The sequence below is a fragment of the Macaca nemestrina genome, chromosome 12 (genome assembly GCF_043159975.1).
Source record: "Macaca nemestrina isolate mMacNem1 chromosome 12, mMacNem.hap1, whole genome shotgun sequence".
Taxonomy (NCBI): domain Eukaryota; kingdom Metazoa; phylum Chordata; class Mammalia; order Primates; family Cercopithecidae; genus Macaca; species Macaca nemestrina.
This window is the reverse complement of record NC_092136.1, coordinates 45,240,352-45,263,586: the sequence shown is the minus strand read 5'-3', so window position 1 is coordinate 45,263,586 and position 23,235 is coordinate 45,240,352. Positions and strand designations below refer to the sequence as shown.

The 23,235-nt window shown below is 37.2% G+C and overlaps 1 protein-coding gene across 6 annotated transcripts in view; it reads left to right on the top strand.

Annotated features, from left to right (window-relative positions):
- LOC105487011 (protein arginine methyltransferase 3) overlaps positions 1 to 23,235 on the top strand; it is a 129,043-nt gene that overhangs the window by 29,207 nt on the left and 76,601 nt on the right. For all 6 annotated transcript variants that reach the window (XR_011610769.1, XM_011750275.2, XM_011750274.2 and 3 more), the window contains one exon: positions 13,651 to 13,750. Coding sequence is in view for 5 of the 6 variants with exons in the window: in XM_011750275.2 (XP_011748577.2) it covers positions 13,651 to 13,750 (100 nt within the window). In the remaining variant the exon portion in view is untranslated. The remainder of the gene's footprint in view (positions 1 to 13,650; positions 13,751 to 23,235) is intronic.

The following is a 23,235-nucleotide window of genomic DNA, read 5'->3' as shown; positions in this document are numbered from 1 at the left end:
CTTTAAGCCCTGATTTCTTCGTTTATAAAATGAGGTTGATAGAGTCTCATAAGATTGTTACAGGAATTGTATCCATTATGGTGCTTTGCAAAATGGCTGGCCCTGTAACTGCTTACTAAATGTTAGCAGTAATGATAATCATGTTAATTATTAGTAGTGATCATATGCTTGGCTTGGCATCAATGCCTCAAATAGTATTTTATGTTTGGGTGGTTATGTTTCATTTAGGACATTTATTGCAGCTATCTTGTCAAAATGTGACTCACTTTTTTGTCTTCTATTTCACAATCTCTATTCTCTTATACCATAAAACGTCAAACTTTAGTCATACTCTGTACTCACTCACCTCTCTTGAACTCTGTTCTCAACTTCTCTGATACTTGTCTATTCTTGTTTATTGAAGCTTTCTGTAACATCAGTCAGTGAAAACAGCTCTTCTGGTTAGCAGGCTCTAAGTTATCCTTATCCCTTCTGAGGCCCTTTTCTCTGTCAGAAGTCTGTATACAGCAGAATATCTTCTGTTAAACTCCTCAAGCCTACATCTCTAAAAGGCACTTTAAATTCTAAAAGATAGATATTTTTAAAATATACAGTCTTTTATTCTTTCAAACACATGCAACTTAACAATCCTTGGATTATGTTTAAAATAATTTTTGGCTAGGCGTGGTGGCTTAAACACTTGTAATCCCAGCACTTTGGTAGGCTGAGGTAGGAGGATCCCTTGAGACCAGGAGTTCAAGACCAACCTGGGCAAGATAGCAAGAACTGTCTTTACCAAAAAAATAATAAATACTACTACTAACAATTTTTATCTCCTTTTTATTTAAAAAGGTGATCTAGCATTTCTAAAGAAATGAGTTTAGAATAGGATACCTTTTGGTTATTATTGTAAACTGACAGTGTATCAGGCTTTAAGGATTAGGCTGGCTCTTCTGAGGTTGCAGACATGAATAAAACAATATAGATTTTCTGAGATGTTATGTTAGTAAGATATGGAAGAGAATGAGAAATTGTTTCTTATTCTTGCTATCATACTTTGGACTCTGCAGTGAAAGATCATTTCAGCAACATAAACTTACCTAAGGATAGCAAAGCTATTCAGTTGCCAGAAAGTGTTTATTACCCTCGGGAAGCACAGGTAGCTTCTGTTTAATATTTTTAGCATTATCTTGGCTGCCTTTGGTTTCTCATTGACACAGCTAGGGAATAGCTCATTATTCAGACTTTCAGATGTTACTGCAGAAGAGTTTTTAGAAGGTTGATCCATCATATGGCCACAATGCAGTACACTCAATCTCAGTATGACATTAAAGATGCAATCTTTTATATTGCCTGTGTCTAGAATACTGTTAGAAAGGAAACATTAAGGAAAGTCTAGAGAATATTTTGATTTATTGTCATGTTTATGTAGGTGTCTTTCTCTAGACACGAGGACAGGAGCTTTATCCTCATCTTTTTATCCCTAACACCTAACAAAGTGTCTGATGTACATAGTAGATGCTTAGTTAAGGTTTTTGAGTAGAAGTAAAGTATCTTAAGGTAATGATTTTAAAGATGGTGGTGGTGATGGTGGGGTGTGTGTGTGTGTGTGTGTGTGTGTGTGTGTGTGTGTGTCTGTCTGTGTGTGTGTGTGTGTGTGTGTGTATTTTGGAAAAGGATTACAAAATACACCAGCAAAAATTCTTGAAATAAGGGATGCTACTTCGTATTTTGTTTCTAAATTTAATAGAAATAACAGAAATGTGAATTAAAGCCAAAGAGAAATTTGAACCACTGATGAGGCTAAAATAGTTTTTTTTTAAATTTGTTCTTCAAAAGCCATAGAACTCTGGTGAAGGTCATGAAGGTGATCAGACACCTTACAGGGAAATTAAATTTATTTCCCTTCCTAGTATACCCCGAAGCCCCCTTAATTTCTAATTCACCCCAGTGGTTCTGTCTTTATGGGGTACATTCCATGACCACCCACTAGTTCAGTGATTTACTGGAAGAACTCATACAATTCAGTATAAAGCTGTACTCACAGCTAAGATTACAGAAAAGGCTATAGGGCAGAAACAGCAGGAAAAAGATACCCACAGGCAAAGAGGTCACAGGCAGACTTCCAAGGTATCTCTCTCTTTTTACACAAGAGTTACACAAGAGATTTACTCCCCAGCTTCATACCTCAGAGGCACATGTGAGATGTCTCTACCTAGGGAAATTTGCTTGAGTCTTAGAGACTGTAGTTCTTAAAGCTAGCGGGTCAAGTAGGCATATTTCCACCATGTGACCAGCCATGGTATATACCCAAACCAGGTAATAAGTGTGCATGATGAATCTTTATGTTTACTTTAAACATGTCGTCAACTTGCTTCATCTAAACCTACTGCTTCAGGTAAATGGAGTATCATCATTATTCTGCAATCATATGAGTGATCTAGGCGTTCTTGTTCTTAGAGTTTGATCAAGAATCATTGCCATGGCTATAGAGATCTAAGCAAGAACTGAGTAAAACAAAACAGATCTGCTGCATTCACTCATTTTTTCCAAGTTGTAAACTTGGCCTTCATACTTGACATTTTCTTCCCCTTTACCCAACATACCTGTTGGAGATAGAGTCCTGTTGAGTATCCTTAATGGTTCTCAAATGTGTCTCTCGTCTATCTATGATGTTTCTCATGCGTTACTTTACATTCTTAGATCTCTCACCTGAATTAATGCATCTGCACTTAACTGGACCAGTTGTTTGTCTTTGCCTCCCACCACTCTCCTCTGTTCTCTGTAGTGCAGCCAGACTGATTTCCCCACTTGATTCTCCTCTACTTTAAATAAAAAGGAAGAAAGGGGGGGAAAAAGATATTTTTGTATTGGGAAGATGAAAGGGATAAATTACAATGATTCTACTATCAGAGACCACTATCAACATTTTGGTATATTTCTTGCCACTCTCAAAAGCCTTAGGTCACAAAGATGAAATCCATAGGAATGTAAACTTTACCAAAATATCAGCTCCCTGTGGTGCGGCAGGAATTTTTCTTTTTTTCATTCATTGATGTGTCCGAATTACCAGGAAGGGGACCCAGCACATCCTAGGCATTCAGTGTAAGTACTTATTCAATGAATGAATTAATTAATCAATTTTTAAGATTCAGGACATTATATATTCAAAGCCAGGTAAATCATTATCACCAAAACCTGCAACCCCATTGTTTCTGATAGATTCCAGATGACTGTTTTTATCTTTTTTCACTTTATTAGAACTGAGTTATTGCTAATTTCAAACAATAAATGTCCTCAGTGTTAGTAATTCCACAGCTACACATTTGTAAATAAAGATGATACATTTGGGAGGGAGCAGCTCATAGAATAGCTTTGTTATGGTTCCAGGTCTATGCCCCATACCTTCTTGGTAGTTCATTCCTTGTGGGATGTGTGTAAATCTGCCTCCAGCTTCATATGTTTAAGAATTCTTGCTTTTTGTTGACATTTATGAATGAAGGACTAGATATTTTAATAAAGGTAACTGGTATAGGTTTTATCTCTGAGGGGAAAAGGTGGAGACTGGTCAGTTTACAGTTACCCCAGTAATGTTTTAGTCCCTTTATCACTCCCACATTGTATACCTCTTGACTCCACTGGTTTGTGTTGTGAAGAATGGCTCCACATCCACTATCATGCTCGCTGATGTGTGCACTGAGTACTGGGTCTTTCTTCACAGATTTACCAATATAATTTCATTCCCTTTTTTCTCTCAACTAAATTATGAGATTCTTTGGTTCTTTGGTATTCCCTTCCAAAATCTCCATGTATTTATCCGTGTCTTACATTTTATATTATTGTCATTTCACTGTGCTTAGGGAGCAAAAGAGAAATAAATATGTATACATCAATGACATATTGAACTGAAAGTAAATGAATAGTATATATTGTATCTATTATATCTATTAGGATATTCCCTTCTTCTCCCCCATAAGCTATCATCCATATATTCTAGGTGAACTTTACATGTGTTTTATCACTAACTTTAAATGCATTTGATTAGGTATTCATTGTATGAACTCACATGTACTTTCTGTTGCTTGCTTGTCTGTCTCCCCACTAGACCATCTTCTTCCTTAGAACATAGACCATATCTTTTACCTAAATCACGTAGGGAAAACGTAGATTGAAAATTTAGTCCCATATTTCTTATTCCAAAGATCCTGAAATGACTCTTCATTATCTTTTTTTTTTTTTTTTTTTTTTTTTTTTGAGACGGAGTCTCGCTCTGCCACCCAGGCTGGAGTGCAGTGGCCGGATCTCAGCTCACTGCAAGCTCCGCCTCCCGGGTTCACGCCATTCTCCTGCCTCAGCCTCCCGAGTAGCTGGGACTACAGGTGCCTGCCACCTCGCCCAGCTAGTTTTTTGTAGTTTTTAGTAGAGACGGGGTTTCACAGTGTCAGCCAGGATGGTCTCGATCTCCTGACCTCGTGATCCGCCTGTCTCGGCCTCCCAAAGTGCTGGGATTACAGGCTTGAGCCACCGCGCCCGGCCGCCTCTTCATTATCTTTAAGTAAAATCTAGACTTAAAGATAAGTCTTAGCATTACCTCTAAATATCCCCCAACTATGTCACTGTATACTATCTCTTGTTGCTCTAGTCATACTAAACTGTTCAAAGTTCTTTAAATTTACTTCTCTGTCTCTGTCACACACACACACACACGAGGCAGTTGTGCACACACACAACCGTCCTCTACCCATACCCATACACATCTTTGTGTATGCTGTGTCCTTTCCTGGCTAAGCTCAGATGTCACTTATATAAAGATTTATCATATGAGCTTCCATAGTCCCCAATCCTGTTTACCATTCTGTCTTTCTTAGACCATACCCTTAAGTGCATGGACTGTGTCTTTTATCTCTGTATGCTTCGTACAAGATAATTAATCATGATGATGTCCCTGTATCATGAAGTGAAAGTTAAATTGCTACTTTTAAGATAGGAAATAAGATAGGAACGTATGTGTTCTAACAAAATTTCCCCTCAGAAAAAGTTGATAATTTCATTTTTATTGGATTATTTAAGAGAATTACTTAAAGATATCCTTTTTATTACCTCATCATATTTCTTTACATTAGAATCATGGTAGTTTTTCAGTAGGTGTTTCCAAAGATAAAGATTCATTTGGCTTATATTGAAGTAGGGTTTAGTGAGTAGCCACTTGAGAACTAAGTAAAATCTGTATATTTTTTTCACAAATGGAAAAAATCAGGTGGTGATTAAAAGTCTTATGAAAGGTTATCTGTGTCGATGATATCTATTTTAATACAAAACTAATGGGAATTATAAGGCTTTGTCTTTTTTCCTGTGTTTCCTTTTTAAGATTAAATCATAATCTTGTTATAGTCATATTTGAACAACAAATAATTACTGATGCAAATAGGATTATGACTTGTAGCAGACAGTAAACAGGCCTAGCAGATGGTCTCTTACAGAACACAGATCTTGTTTCCGCATAACCATTCTGAAGATATTTTTAAGCAATGGGAACATTTTTCTCTTAAAAGAAGCTTGCCTTCAGTTTTCTTTGAAGCGTTTGTCATTGTTAAAGCCTTAATCAGTATTTCGGTAAGCAACAAGCAACTATAGCAATTTCATCAGAATTTTATTAAATACTGTTTTGAAAAAAAACTCATAAGCATTTCTTTAAAACTTTTTGTATGAAATATAACATGTAAAATGAGTATGTAAAACATCAATAAACATGTTTAATATGCATAAGTATCCATAAATAACAAATGAAATTAAACATATAGTAACCATCACCCAGGCCAAGAGAACTTTGCCACCAATTCAGAATCCCACCCACCTCCACTGCTCTTTCTCGATCAGATGGGCTACTATGAACAATTTTATTATGATCTGGTTTTACATGTACCCTGGTGCACACATCTGGGAGGTGAATACTTACAAGTAGAACTGTGGTCCTTAGGGTATACATATCTTCAGATTTCCCAGATATTGCCAGACTATTTTCCAAAGTGGTTATACCAGTGTATCTTATACATATAGTATGTAGCAGTTCTGGTTGGTATTATCCACCTTTAAAAAATGTTTCCAGTCATTTGTGTAGGAGTATCTCACTGCAATTTTAATTTTTGTTTCTTTGATTGCTAATGAAACTGAGCACCTTTTCATGTGATTGTTAGCCATTTGGATTTCCTTTTTCTGTGAAATATCTGTTTATGCCTTTTGCTCAGGTTTGTTTTGAGTTGTGTCTTGTTTGTGTATTTGTAGGCAATCTATATATATATTTTGGATTTGAACTGTTGATAGGTTTTATGTAATGCGAAAGTTTTCTCTCATTCGCGTTTGCCTTTTCACCCTCTTTGTAATATCTCTCAATGAATTGAAATTCTCGGTTTTCATATGGCAACATTCTGATTTGTAGTTGCCACTGTTTGTGAGTTGAGTAAGGAATCTGTACCTTCACTGAGGTTATAGAGGTATATTTTCTTGTAAATGCTTTATAATTGTGCTTTTTACTCTTAGGCATTGATTTTTGTATATGGTATGAAGTGGTGGTCCAGTTTTGTTCCTTTTCTTGGTATTATATTTAGATGACCCAGTTGTCCTGGTCCCATTCATTAATCTTTGTACTTATATTATCATTTTTATCAAGAATCAAGCATTATTATATGAGGCCTGTATAACCTTTACACTAAAACTCCACTAAGGCAGTAGGACCAAAATTCACAAGTCACTCATTCATGAATGCAAATGCAAGAATCCTAATAAAAATATTGGAAAACTGGGCCAGGCACAGTGGCTCACGCCTATAATTCCAACACTTTGGTAGGTCAAGGTGGGTGGATTACTTTAGGCCAGGAGTTGGAGACCAGCCTGAGCAACATGGCGAAACCCTATCTCTACTAAAAGTACAAAAGTTAGCCCAGCATGGTTGCACATGCCTGTAATCCCGGCTACTTGGGAGGCTGAGGCAGGAGAATCACTTGAACCCTGGAAGCGGAGGTTGCAGTGAGCTGAGATCGTGCCACTGCACTCTAGCCTGGGTGACAGAGCAAGAGTGTCTCAAAATAATTTGTGTCTCAAAAATAAAGGAAAACTGAGCAATAAATTGGGAAGTAAAGTTTATTCTAGGAATGGTTAAATATGAGAAAATCAGAAAAATCTATTGAGTGTGTCTCAAGAGATGCAGTATAAAAGTCTGATAAAATTTAGTATCCATTCAGTGTATCTATGTATTTAAAACCATTAGCAAACTAGAGTTAGAAAGCAGTGTCCCAATATGATAAAGAACAGGGTCCCCAAACCCCAGACTGTGGACGAGTACCTGTCAGTGTCCTGTTAGGAACCAGGCCACAGAGCAGGAGGTGAGCAGTGGGTGAGTGAACATTATCGCCTGAGTGCCACCTCCTGTCAGATCAACGGGGACATTAGATTTTCACAGAGTGCAAATGCTAACGCTGTTGTGAACTGCATATGTGAGGGATCTAGGTTGTGCATTCCTTACAAGAATCTAATACCTGATGATCTGAGGTGGCAGTTTCATCCCAAAACCATCTCCCATCCACAGGTCCATGGAAAGATTGTCTTCCATGAAACTGGTCCCTGGTGCCAAAAAGATTGGGGACTGCCGATACAGAGTATCTATAAAAACAAAACCTACAGCCAGTATCTTGATGAAGCAGTGAAAGCATTCTCTTTAAGTTCAGGAATAGGACAAGGATACCTTTCATCACCTCTTCTATCCAACACCATAAAGGAGATCCTAGCCAATGCACTAATATGATCAAAAGAAAAGTATAAGAATGGGGTATGAAGAAACAAAACTGTTTTTATGATGTTTGTGTATGTTTATGAATACAGACATTAGAAAGAATCTATAAACAAATTATGATAAAAGTATCAAGATGCTGAATACATAATTAATCAGAGTTTATTATTATTTTTGTTTATTTGTTTGTTAGTTTGTTTGAGACAGGGTCTTACTTTGTCATCCAGGCTGGGGTGCAGTGGCAAAATCATGTCTTACTGCAGCCTTGACCTCCCAGGCCCAAGTGGTCCTCCCACCTTGCCTCTCAAGTAGCTGGGACCACAGGCCCATGCCACCATGCCTGCCTAGTTTGTTTATTTTTTGTAGAGACAAGTTCTTCCTATGTTGCCTAGGCTGGTCTTGAACTCCTGGGCTCAAGCAATCCTCCCATCTTGGCCTCTCAAGGTGCCGGTATTATAAGCAGGAGCCACCACGCCTGGCCTATTGTTAATGTTTTTAACCTCCTCCCAGACAATGCAAGGACGTTAAGTCACTTTAAATGGAAAATTCACCCTGGGGATGAACATCCCCCAATAAATGTTGGCTGTGAATCATGGGTCAGCTGTTTTAATTTCTTCCTCCCCACCACCTTCTGACCTTGATCATTATCTCCTTTCCATATATTTCTCAGGTGTCTTTGTTTTATTGTTTTCTGCAATCACTTATGCAAAGAATAAGTCTCTAAAAACCCTTAATGACCACCAGGATTTGACCTGTCCTCTATAAAGCTTGTTAATAATTTCTTTGTAGAACTCCCATCTGATTTCTCTTTTTTACATCATTTTTCAAAAACCATTGAGTCCTTCTCAGTGAGCTGGGGTTTTTTTCCCTTGTCCTTTCTTTCCTCTCATTGATTTTCCTTTTCCTTTCTATGTTAAAAACTTCGTGTGGGCCTCATGCTTGTTAACTGAGCCAGTCAATCAGATAGTGCCTCCTGAATATTCTCTTGGCCTCCTAATCGTAAGATTACATAAAGTATATGAGAATGGGGAGTTGCTAATTTCTACATACATCGTCACCTCTGTCCATAGCATTAAATTCTATTGTTATAAAGCCAATCTAAGTTCAGTTGTGCTCCTAGCATGCCTACTCCTTCAGAAGGACTGTTTGCTTTATATGTGGGGAAGAGAGTATGGCAGTTACCTCTCTTGGGGTAGGTATGCTGCAATCCTGCTTTTACTCACTGTAGCAGATTGGTTGTCATACCACCTGGAAGAATCTCTTCACAGCCACTTGGGGATCAATCATCAATCCAGTTACCCCTTCTACTCAGCAGTATATAAAGTGAGTGATGTGTTTCCCTGTTTATTAATTCTGAGAATTTATGCCAGTAGTAAATGTTGAGAGTTTATGCCAATAGTGAATCACCAGGATTTTCTGGTATTTCTCTGTAAAACAGTTTCTTTTCTTTTTTACTGAATACTCTCAGAACATAGTAGTCCCCGAAACTTGTCCTCTAGCTGTTTGCATTGTCTTTGTGGCAACTCATAGTTTTAAGTTCATTACTTTCCTAGTGAATACTTCATCTTTCCAGGTAGATGTAAAAGCGTAAGAAAGTCTTTCAGTGAAAGGAAAAACTCTCTCTCTTGCCACCATTTCCTCTTTGAAAGGACTGACATTTATTAGAAACTAGTAACAGCCAGACAATGGGATTTTTCACTATCTTACCCTCTGCATACTATTCCCTATCAGTCCACTAGCTAGTTATCAAAATCTTGCCATTTCCTACCAAGGTTAGGTAGGCAAACATCCTAGGATTCAATCCTCTGCCAGTTTTTTTTTTTTAATTCCTTTTTCTGGCTAAAGAAATTCTTTAGCCTTTGTGACTCATGGGTCTGCAAGAGAGTCCTGCACACAGCACCATTCTGAGCTAACATAGTTTCAAGTCAGACACACATGAACCTAATTACCCAATATTACCGAGAGAGATTACCCAGTTTTAAACTTTATTAATAATTTCAAAGGTACAGGCAATGAGGAGACTCAGAAGAAGTAGGGATTAATCTGGCACATAGAGCAAGGCTTCTTACTGTGTGAATTGATAACCCATCCACCCCATTTGCAGACCTTTTCTACTCCGGGCCAGAGATCGTGTAGCTCATATAGGGAAGGAAGGACTAAAGCAGCTGCTTTTAATATCCCAAATCTCTTTGTCTGGACTTCCTGATTCCGTCTATTATATGGGTAAGATCTGTGGTTCATGTGAGTTAGATTTGACACTCTGATCTATGTATTGACTCACTACATATATCCATTTGCTTTTCTCATTTCTTCCTTTTTCCCTGACCATCTAGGACCAGTTTTCTTCTTGAACTAATTTTTTAGTATTTCCTTCATTGTACATTTATGTCAGTAGCCAAACAGAATGTTGTTTGTTGGTCTGAAATGTATTTTGCCTATAATTTTGGGAGATATTTTTCTGTACATACAGAATTCTACATTGGCAGTAATATTGTAGTACAGGAGTTGGTAAACCTCAGTCCATGGACCAGCTACCTGTTTTTGTAAGTAAAGCTGGAACACGGCTGGGCCTTTTTGTTTACATATTGTCTATTGCCTCTTTCACACAGCAATAGCAGTTGAATAGTTGCAACAGAGATCATATGTGCTGCAAGTCTAAACTGTTTTTACTTCGGCAGTTTAAGAAAAGGTTTACCTGGTTCATTGGTGATATTCTACTATCTATGGCTTTCATTGTTGTTATTAAGAAGTCACTTATCAGAACAATTGTTATTCCATTGAAGACAATTTGCCTTTGTTGATTTTTTGCCTCTGATTTGTTTAAGTATTAAAGATTTTTAAAAATTTAGTCTTGAGATTCATCGGATTACTTTTGTCTGTGGCTTAAGGCTTTTTATCAATTCCAAAAAATTCTCTTGATCCCAGGAGTTTGAGGTTACAGTAAGCCATGATCATACAACTGCACCCAAGCCTGAGTGACAGAGTGAGACACTCTCTTAAAAAAAAAAAAGGCCAGGCGCGGTGGCTCACACCTGTAATCCCAGCACTTTGGGAGGCCGAGGCAGGTGGATCACGAGGTTAGGAGATCGAGACCATTCTGGCTGACACGGTGAAACCCCATCTCTACTAAAAATACAAAAAATTAGCTGGGCATGGTGGCGGGCGCCTGTAATCCCAGCTACTCAGGAGGCTGAGGCAGGAGAATGGCGTGAACCCAGGAGGCAGAGCTTGCAGTGAGTCAAGATCGCGCCACTGCACTCCAGCATGGGTGACAGTACAAGACTCCATCTCAAAAAAAAAAAAAAAAAATTGATATGGGAGTGCAAATGATCAAGAATAGCCAGAAGGATTTTTAAAACGAATAAACTTTAAGGATGTACACTATCAAATTTCTTGGCTGAATTTAAAGCTATAGTAATCAAGAAAGTGTTATATTGGCATAAGAATACACATAAATTTGGGGGGCAGAATTGAAAGCCCAGAAATAAATCTCTACATACATGGTTGTTTTTGACAAAGATACCAAAGTAATTCCTAAGTTAGTGATAGTTTTCCCAACAACGTTGAAACTATCTCTGTTGATAGTCTGTCGAACAAAGTTTTTTCAACTCTGTATCAATAGTTATTGATATGGGGGAAAAATGAACAAGGTACATATGGGAAAATTAACTGAAATGAAAGCAGAAGCATTTAAGGAGAAAACATAGGTGAAGTATTTGGTATAGGCAAAGATTGCTTAGATATGTCACCAAAAGCATGAACCATAAAAGAACAAAATCATAAGTTGGTCTTTATCAAAGTTAAAAACTTTAGCTCTTCAAAACATACCATTTAAAAAATTAAGAACCAAGCCACAGTATGGCAGAATTATTCACTGTACATAAATCTGACAGAATTTGTATCCAGAATATGTAAAGAACTCTTACAATTCTGTAATAAGAATACAACTGGGCTGAGCGTGGTGGCTCATGCCTGCAATCCCAGCACTTTGGAAGGCTGAGGCAGGTGGATTGTTTGAGCCCAGGAGTCTGAGACCAGCCACAATGTAGAGAAACCCCATCTCTACAAAGAACCACAAATATTAGCCAGGCATGGTGTCACACACCTGTAGTCCCAGCTACTCAGGAGTCTGAGGTGAGAGGATCACTTGAGCTTGGGAGAGGTTGAGGCTGTAGTGAGCTGTGATTGTACCACCACATTCTAACCTGGACAACAGAGTGAGACCCTGTCTTTAAAAAAAAAAAAAGAATTCAACTGACCTGATGTTTTAAATGGGCAAAAGATTCAAACAAAAGAAGACTTGGGAATATGGCAAGCAAGCCTAGAAAAAATACTTGATCATTAGGAAAATGCAGTTTATAACCACAATGAATTCTTTCTACACAGTGAAAGTTTCGAAGATCAACAATAGTGAGTATTAACAAGGATGTGAAGCAACAGGAATGCACATGTATTACTGCTTAAAATGTCAAATAGTTTATATGCTTTGTAAAACAAGTTGGCAGTTTGTTTAAAAAGTTAGATATACACTACCATTTGATGGAGCAATTCTGCTTATACACAGATGTTTATAGCAGCTTTATTCATTATGATCCAAAGCTAGAAGCAATCCAGAATTATATACACAGGTGAATGTATAAACAAAATTGTGATTTATCCCTGTGGTAGAATACTACCCAGCAGTAGCAAGGAACAAACTAATATACACAAAGCATACGTGAAACTGAAAATATGTCATGCTTATCGAAGGAAGCCAGGCACAAAAAGAAGCAATACGATTCTGTTAGCATGAAACTCTGTAAAATACAACTCTAATATATAATGAAAGAAAGAAAATCAGTGGTTGCTTGTGGATGGGGAGATTTTCTCGGAATGGGCACTAATCTTTAGGGGAAGAGGAAACGTTCCGTATATTGATGGTGGTGGTCAACAAAGTATCTGTTTTTCAGAATTTAACAAAATTAACCTAAAATGAATGCATTGAATTGTATGTAAATAATACCCAATGAAGTTAAGGAGGGACAATTTCTTCTTTGATGGAGGAAAAAAATCCTCTGTAGTTAAAATGTAACCTCTGAGAATTCAGAATTTATTAATCAGATATAAACTTAACCAGCAGCTTACATTCACCTTTGTGAAATTAACTGTTGTTTCATATTACAAAAGAAGGGGAGGTTGAAAATATTGCTAATCTTATTAGCAAGTGTATAAAAACATCTAATGATTGCCACTGGTCAAGGTTAAATAATTTTTGGTAGTGATAGGATTTCAGGTTTTATATAACACTTAATGTTTTTTTGTTGATAGTGTCATTATTATTTATAGATACATGTATAGCTTTCACAAGTATTTGATCCTCTTAATAGCCTGTGAAATAAATAGGGTCAGTATTCTCTTTTACACCTGAGCAGCACAGGCTCAATGAAATTACTTAAAATGTTGGTGAAGATCACATAGCTGACAAATGCCAGAGAATCTGGGGGTTAAATTAGGGGCTTGGGGCTTCAAATTCTCTCAGCCCTATGACAGACACACTATTTCCCTTTAAACCATACTTTTGTATGTCTTATATGTTTGTCTTTACCTCTGTGTTGTTTTTTGTTTTAAAGACATGTAACTTCATTGACATGTTATTCTTGATAAAATTTGGATTTCTTTTCAAACTCAAGTTTTAAATATTGGTTCACTGTATTGCCATATTAACCAGAAACATTTTTGGGCATTCATGGAATAACCATAAAATAATTATAGTGTCCAAAGAACAACTAAACTTTGATTGAAATACTTTTTTGTCTCACAAAACGAGTTGTTGGCAAAAAATTATGTAATTTAACTAGCTTTCAGAATCTGTTTAATCTACTAATCTAATTCATTATGATAATTTTCAGACTAAATAAACTTGAAGATACTATTACACTAATTAAAGGAAAGATTGAAGAAGTTCATCTTCCTGTAGAAAAAGTGGATGTTATTATATCTGAGTGGATGGTGAGTGTTTACGGAAAAAACTACTTTCATTGGTAAAATGAAAACACTTTTTTAAAGTAATGAATAAGATAATAGTTTTCCTGAATTTAATTTTATTCGATACATGGCAGAATGGTGACATTATTTTTTAAGTAGCTACATTAGATACTATAATGTGTAATTTTAAAAAATAGCTACAGTCTTCTTACAGTAGTTTATTCCGAAATGGCGCTTATTTATTGGCTATTCATAATCTTTAAAAAGTGATAAATTATCTTTTTTATCTTAAAAAGCCTAATAAATTATTTTTCTACTTTCTAAGTTTTAGATATCTAAGTGTTTGCCTGAAAGCCTTCAGGGACTAGTAAGAACTTATTAGGACTGTTTCATCAAAATTAACATAATACTGCCACCATTATCATACTGAATGTCCTATCTTTCTAATCTGTTAGGCCAAGTAATCAATGTCCATTATCACGTAAAATAGAATTTATTGCTATTATTGAAATAATAAAAGGAAGGCATGTTACATAGCTTCATAATTTGCTGTTGAAATCTTGAGTCAAGACAGAATATTTATTTTTAAATATATGGAAAATAAAATTAATGGGGGCTGAGTATGGTAACTCACAACTGTAATCCCAGCACTTTGGGAGGCTGAGGCAGGTGGATCACCTGAGGTCAGGAGTTTGAGACCAGCCTGGCCAACATGATGAAACCCCATCTCTACTAAAAATATAAAAATTAGCCAGGCATGGTGGCAGGCATCTGTAATCCCAGCTACTTGGGAAGCTGAGGCAGGAGAATGGCTTGAACCCAGGAGGTAGAGTTTGCTATGAGCCAAGATCACACCACTGCACTCCAACCTGGGCAATAGAGCGAGACTCCACCTCAAAAAAAAAAATTGTATTTGACAGCTGATTATACTTACTGATATGTCAATTTGACAGAAATAAGCTGGATAGTATTTCTAATAAAGATTTTAAAATTATTTTGAAATTCTTTTTTCCTTAAAGTTCTATTTGGTAGATATATTTTCATAAAATAAATTTATCAAAAAATTTTAAAACAATGAGTTTTGCTTTATATTTTTTTTATAAATTTTGAATAAACATAGTTATAATCCTGGTGAAATAGACATTTCAAGGAACTTTTGGAATATTCAGATTTAATGTAGTAGTGTAGGGAGTTCCAGTCTAGAGCTGATGACAGTCATAGTTGTTGACGGTTACGATTTTGTATGTGAAACAGTATGTTGATTTTTTTTAATGCTAAGATTGGCCTTAAACAACCTTTAGTCACAATATTAATATTCTCACACCAAAGAATTTGTATCAGCACTCTAATTTCTCATGAATTGAAAAAGTAGATATGAATTAAAAATGTAACATTTCTTTAGACTATGAAAAGATGCTTCCGAGAAAGCACATTTGAGGCATATACTTGACAAGAATTTTAAATAGTTTATGCTGTATATTTTACTCTTCTTGGAAAATGCATCTTTTAAATCACTCCAAAATAGACTTTATAGGCAAACCAAAAGAAAGACTTGTCCAAACTTCCTGTTACCTCAGTTGAACATTATTATATATCTGATTACAATAACTAATGGGATAGTTCTTTCTCTGCCTAGCAGAATTATACTTCTGGATGTTGATGTTCTAGGATTTTTCACTTCCAAATCTGAAAGATGATCTAGAATTATTAATATGCAATTGATACCTTAGAACCAGCTGGTTTAATAACTGCGGTTAGCTGGATTGAATGAATTCATGAGATTGTCTTTATGATGTGAACTTTGAACGTTGTACTGTTGAAAGTTGTACTGGAATCCATTTTGTACCCTTCTGCTTTCTTCTGTACTAAGGAGGGCTAACCCTGCAGGCTGCCTTTCCGAAGCTCCAGTGATGGCTGACTTCTACTGAGTTTGGGGAACCCAATGGGAAACACTAGAAACACTAAATCTCCCAAAATTTAAGAAAGGGAGAAGCCAGGGCATTTCTTCCCTTCTTTATCTCTAGTGTGTTGCTGGCAAAAGCTGTTTCTTTTGTGGTTCCACTTCCCACCAGACAGGCATGCTGTAATTCCAGCATCCACTGTGCAACCCCAGCCCTGGGTTCTTGTAGCAGTAGCCTAGGAATTATAAACTTGTGGGCATTATAAAGTCTGGTTGTCTCACTCTCTTGATGACTTCTCATATCTTTTATCCTCTGTATAAGTGACTTTTGACATTAATTTTCCTCTATTTTAGACAGCTTTTGTGATTTCTCTTTTCCTAGTTTGTACTTGTAACTCAGCAGTCCCCAGACTTCTTGGCACCAGGGACCAGTTTCATGGAAGACAGTTTTCCCATGGATTGGGGGATAGGGATGGGATGGTTTCACGATAAAACTGTTCCATCTTACATCATTAGATTCTCATAAGGAGCATACAGTCTCGATTCCTCACATGCACAGTTCACAATAGGGTTCATGCTCCTATGAGAATCTAATGCCACTGCTGATGTGACAGGAGGCAGAGCTCAGGTGGTAGTGCTGGCCTGCTACTCACCTCTTGCTGCGCAGTCCAGTTCCTAACAGGCCATGGACCAGTACCCGTCCATGGCCTGGGGGTTGGGGACTCTTGCTCTAACTGAAATAAAGAACATTTTTCACTTTAGAGCATTGGTTGGGTAGGACCTCTCCCTTCTTCAGGAAGGCAGTCATTGGAGTCACTGGAGGCTGAGATGAAAGGAGCCAGTTGTTTGGAAGCCAAGATGCTTGGAAGCCAGTAATGAAAAACAAATCAGTGTGTCCAGGAAGGGATAACTAAGAACTTTTCTTCTTCCTCGCCACAAAGGTGTTACTTTTAAGCATTTGCATTATCTCACTGTCTGGCTTTCCTTGTTTTAAGCGAGTTGAAGTCTAACAACTGTTTTAAGTGCTCTAGGTGGGGCATTGGACACTGAACTTATGGCAATCAGCTCTGGATGGCCTTATTTCTCTAGTGAAATTTGCATTTAAGGCATTAAGAAGGCTTGTGCTAAATTATTTTCAGTCATCTTTGTGGATTGGAAATATCATTTATGGTATCTTCTAAATCCTACAAGTCCCTAACTTTATTTAGTACTTTCATTAGGATTTTTGATGTGAGAAACTGGAAAACATTAATTACATAATTAAACAAAGGGCAGGTGTGCTTTCTAAAATTTATCCTCCATGTTTCAGGCACATTGGCTGAAACAGTAGGCAAATGGTAAACAACTATTTTAAATCTGTAGCCACATTTTCATGAACCAGCATTTTAAACTTAAATTGCACAGACTCCTGTTTTGTTTTTTCTTTACATACAACATAATAAGGATACAAAAATCTAGAATGAACCATGGTTAAGCATTTTTTTTTTCTCTTTTTACAAGTGTTTCCAACAAGGAAAGACAAAAATGGAATATACCCTCCAGAATTGGGCACAGATGTTTAATGGACTTGTAATCCAGGATAGCAATGTATAAATCATATATTGCAGAGATGTACATCTGTTTTCTTCTTCTGTGGTCCACTAACTATTTCATGGCTGAATCTAAATATGTTTTTAGTCTGCACCTGTTCATGAATTTTTGTCTTTATTTTGGAAGATTTTTCTAGATAAGACTAATTTTAAAAGCTAAATTATTGCTGTTAGCATGTTATTTAATAAACGATCACTTGTCTTTTATTAACAAATTCCCAGTTTTAGGCTTGCCTTTAATTTTATATTTTCGTTTTTGTTTTTATTTAAGAGAAGTTTTGTTTTTATTTTATATATTTAAGGTGTACAATATGATGTTTTTATTTACACAGTGAAATTATTACTGCTGTCACATTAACATGTCCATCATCTCACATACTTACCTGTCTTCATGTATGTAGTAAGAGCACCTAAAATATATTCTTTTAGGAAATGTTTCATATACAATACAGTATTACTAACTAGAGTCCTCATGCTCTACATTTTCATTTTCATCAGATGGAATTTCTGTTTGACAAAATTGTTTCAGTTAAATGTAAACAGTTTAATCCCCTGAAGATGTTAATACTCGTATTGCCTTTTGTGTCTGTGTCCCCATTTTTTACATTTTAGTCTACCAATAGAAGTTCTTGTTTTGAGAGCTGTTCTTTATTGCTTCTTATTTCTGACTACGTAATAAAACTGTTCAAAATAAGCATCCCTAATTCTGACCCAGTAAGCCAAATTGACTCATTTGGTGTTGCTGTGTTTCCTCTGTTTTCAGCATGACTTTGCAAGGACATAGAGTAAGTCCACAGGGCTTAGCATTAGTAAATGACGGAATGTGAATTGTAAGAGAATGTTCCCAGACAGAAATTCGCTGGCCTCAGACTTTTATAATTTTATGTACAGCACATTAAAGGCATGGAGTTAGTATATGACAGGGTTAAGAATGTTGGTCCATAGGCAAACTACCTCCATTTTTGGGCATGTTACCTCTCTATGCCTCAGTTTCCTTCTCTATAAAATGAAAATAACAGTATTACCTACTTCATAAGGTTTTTTTGTGAGGATTAAATGAGTCATTACATGCAAATTTCTTAGAACAGTTTCTGGCACATAAGATCTTAATAATTTAGCTATTCAGTTTTGAAAGTTATACAAACTTTTAAGTACTCTGTAACTCATGAGCGAGCTACCATACTAGCTAATTCAATAAAAGTTGAAAATAATCATATACATGAAATAAAGAATATTAATTCTTGGAGGAAGAACATTCTTAGGGCTTCTCCCTTGCTTACAGCCCTTTGTAAAAGCAGAAGACTTTCTCTTTCCATGTCTAGCATTTACTAATTGACTGTCTGTGGTTGGTGTGCAGAAGTATGAAAGTAAACTGATGGATGTGAGTGACTGGGATTTGGGGTATTCTTGGTATTTTTCTTAATGTTAGTTGAATCAAAATGTATTTTATGTATATTTCAAGCATAATTCTCAGTTTGCTGCCTTGGAAACAATTTTTAGGCAGTACTGACAATGCCTAATAATTTTAGATAAAATATAAAATTCCCATTCCACAGTACTATTTTCTAGTACTGTTAAGTGTTAACAGGGAGATAGTTATAGTACTTGAACAATGAAAGAAAAATTGTGGTTCGTATTTTTTCATAAGTACGCTAACATCTGAATCAAGAATAAAATGAAAACAAAGAGAATAGAAATGTAATTAAGAATACGTCCCTTGTGTGTAATTATTTTGGTCTTATAATCTATATGTTTGTTTTGTCTATGCTCTTAACCGCTTCCTAGCCTTTCTTTTATTCAATCTTCAATAAGTTATAAAGTATTCTAATCATGAATATTAAAAGGTTAAGTTATTCAGGAACACGAATCAATTGCCCTTATAAACATTTTTCAGGTAATCCCTCAGAGAACACAAAATGTTTGTTAATTTTGATTTTAAACTCTAAAATTCTATAACAACTTAAAAATATTTTGTCAGTAATACCATTTACTTCTCCCTGGGAGTAAAAGTAAACCCTTCAAATTTACAGCTTGCATTTGTAGACACACAAGCATTTATGATAAATACAAATTGTCTTCTGTAAACTGTATATTGTGTATACACGCCACTTTTTTTTTTTTTTTTTTTTGTCCATTCAACTGTTAATAGACACTTAGGTTGGTTCTATATCTTGGCTATTGTGAATAGTGCTGTTATAAACGTGGGAGTGCAGACACCTCTTTGGCATACTGATTTCTTTTCCTTTGAATATGTAGTGTGATTGCTGGATCATATAATAGTTCTATTTTAAGTTTTTTGAGGAACCTCTATATTCTTTTTCATAATGGCTGTACTAATGTATATTCTTAACAACAGTGTATATGAATTCCCTTTCTCTGCATCCTTGCATCCTTATTTTGTCTTTTTGATAACAGCTGTTCTAACTGGCATGAAATAATATCACATTATATTTTCAGTTTGCATTTCCCTGATGATTAGTAATGTTGAGCATTTTTTTAATGTACCTGCTGGCCTTTTATATGTCTTCTTTTGAGAGATGTCTATTCAGTTTATTTGCTCATTTTTGATCAGATTATTTGAGTTTTTGCTATTGAGTTCTTTATATATTCTGGATATTAATCTCTTGCTGGATAAATAACTTATAAATATTTTCTCCCACTCTGCAGATTGTCTCTTTATTGTTTTCTTTGCTGTGCAGAAACTTTAATTTTTTAGTGGCTTTTTTTTTTTTTTTTTTTTTACTTTCAGATCTGGGGGTACATGTACAGCTTTGTTATTTAGGTAATAACTCATGCCATGGGGGTTTGTTATACAAATTATTTCATCACCTAGGTACTAAGCCTAGTACCCAATAGTTATTTTCTTTTATTTTTTTTCAGACAGTCTCGCTGTGTCGCCCAGGCTGGAGTGCAGTGGTGCTGATCGCGGCTCACTGTAAGCTCCGCCTCCCGGGTTCAAGCCATTCTCCTGCCTCAGCCTCCCAAGTAGCTGGTACTACAGGCACTTGCCGCCATCCCCGGCTAAGTTTTTCTATTTGTCATAGAGACGGGGTTTCACTATGTTAGCCAGGATGGTCTCAATCTCCTGACCTTGTGATCCTCCCACCTCGGCCTCCCAAAGTGCTGGGATTACAGGCGTGAGCCACCGCGCCCGGCCCCCAGTAGTTTTTTTTTTTTTTTTTCCTCCTCTCCCTCCTCCCAACCTCTACCCTCAAGTAGACCCCAGTGTCTGTTATTCCCTTCTTGTATTCGTGAGTTCTCATCATTTAACTCCCACTTATAAGTGAGAACATGCGGTATTTGGTTTTCTGTTCCTGCATTAGTTTGCTAAAGATAATGGCCTCCAGCTCCATCCATGTTCCCACAAAAGACATGATCTCATTCTTTTTTATGGCTGCATCGTGTTCCATGGTGTATCTGTGTCACATTCTCTTTATCGTACTCTGTCACTGATGGGCGTTTAGGTTGGTTCCAGTTCCGTATCTTTGCTGTTGTGAATAATGCTGCAATGAACATTCACATGCATCTTGCTTTTTATGGTAGAATGATTTTTATTTCTCTGGGTATATACCCAGTAATGGAATTGTTGGATCAAACGGTAGTTCTGTTTTTTTGTTTTGTTTTGTTTTTGAGATAGGGTCTCCCTCTGTCTCCAAAGCTGGAGTGCAGTGGCGCGATCTTGTCTCACTGCAACCTCCGCCCCCCAGGTTCAAGCAATTCTCCAACCTTGGCCTCCCGAGTAGCTGGGACTACAGACGTGCGCCACCGTGCTGGCTAATTTTTGTATATTTGGTAGAGACGAGGTTTCACCATGTTGGCTAGGCTGGTCTCGAACTGCTGACCTCAAGTGATCTGTCCATCTCGGCTTCCCAAAGTGCTGGGATTATAGGTGTGCACCACCGCACCTGGCCTGGTAGTTCTGTTTTTAGCTCTTTGAGGAATCACCATACTGCTTTCCACAATGTTTGAACTAATTTACACTCAGACAGTGTGTAAGTGTTCCCTTTTCACTTCGATCTTGCCAGCACTCTTATTTTTTGACTTTTTTTTTTTGAGATGGAGTCTTGCTGTGTCGCCCAGGCTGGAGTGTAGTAGCGCAGTCTGGAGTGTAGTAGCAGTCTCGGCTCACTGCAAACTCCGCCTCCTGGATTCACGCCATTCTCCTGCCTCAGCCTCCCGAGTAGCTGGGACTACAGGCACCTGCCACCGCGCCCAGCTAATTTTTTGTAATTTATTCTATTTCACCGTGTTGGCCAGGATGGTCTCGATCTCCTGACCTCATGATCCGCCTGCCTCAGCCTCCCAAAGTGCTGGGATTACAGGTGTGAACCACCGCACCTGGCCTACTTTTTGACTTTTTAATAATAGCCATTCTGACTGGTGTGAGATGGTATCTCATTGTGATTTTGATGTTCATTTCTCTAATGATCAGTGGTGATACTGAGCTTTTCTTCATATGCTTGTTGGCCACATGCATATCCTCTTTAGAAAAGTGTCTCTTCATGTCCTTTGCCCACCTTTTAATGGGGTTGTTTGCTTTTTCTTTTTTTTTTTTTTTTTTTTTTGAGACGGAGTCTTGCTCTGTCGCCCAGGCTGGGGTGCAGTGGCTGGATCTCAGCTCACTGCAAGCTCCGCCTCCCGGGTTTACGCCATTCTCCTGCCTCAGCCTCCCGAGTAGCTGGGACTACAGGCGCCCGCCACCTCGCCCGGCTAATTTTTTGTATTTTTTAGTAGAGACGGGGTTTCACCGTGTTAGCCAGGATGGTCTCGATCTCCTGACCTCGTGATCCGCCCATCTCGGCCTCCCAAAGTGCTGGGATTACAGGCTTGAGCCACCGCGCCCGGCCTACTTTTTCTATAAATTTGTTTAAATTCCTTATAGATGCTGTTTATTAGACCTTTGTCAGATGCATAGTTTGCAAGTATTTTCTCACATTCTATAGGTTGTCTGTTTATTCTGTTGATGGTTTCTTTTGCTGTGCAGAATCTCTTTAGTTTAATTAAACCCCATTTATCAATTTTTGCTTTTGCTGAAATTGCTTTTGGCATCTTTGTCATGAAATCATTGCCTGTTCCTGGGTCCAGGATGGTATTGCCTAGGTTTTGTTTCCGGGTTTTTATAGTTTTGTCCATCTCATCTTAAGATGAATTTAAAATTCATCTTAAATTGATGAATTTAAGTCTTCAATTCATCTTGAGTTGATTTTTGTATATGTTATAAGGAAGGGGTCTAATTTCAGTCTTCTGCATATGGCTAGGCAGTTATCCCAACACCATTTAGTGAGTAGAGAGTCCTTTCCTTGTTGCTTGTTTTTGTCAGCTTTGTTGAAGACTAGAAATTGATCTTCAATCTGATTGAAGGTTGTGGGTGTGTGGCTTTATTTCTGGGCCTGCTGTTCTGTTCCATTGGTCTATGTGTCTGTTTTTGTACCAGTACTGTGCTGTTTTTATTACTGTAGCCCTGTGGTATAGTTTGAAGTCAGAAAATGTGATACCTCCAGTTTTATTCTTTTTACTTAGGATTGCCTTGGTTATTTGAGCTGTTTTTTGGTTCCATGTGAATTTTAAAGTAGAATGTCATTGGTAGTTTGATAGGAATAGCATTGAATCTATACATGACTTTGGGCAGTGTGACCATTTTAATGATATTGATCCTACTCATCAGCATGGGATTTTTTTGTAGAAGCTATTTAATTTGGTATAATCCCATTTGTCTATTTTTGCTTTTGTTGTTTGTGCTTTTGAGATCATCTCCACAAAGTCTTTGCCCAGACCAATGTCCTGAAGCATTTCCCGATGTTTTCTTCTATTAGTTTAATAATTTAAGATCTTGGCTGGGCGCAGTAGCTCACGCCTGTAATCCCAGCACTTTGGGAGGCCGAGGGGGGGCAATCACGAGGTCAGGAGATTGAGACCATCCTGGCTAACACAGTGAAACCCTGTCTCTACTAAAACTACAAAAAATTAGCCGGGCATGGTGGCAGGTGCCTATAGTCCCAGCTACTCGGGAGACTGAGGCA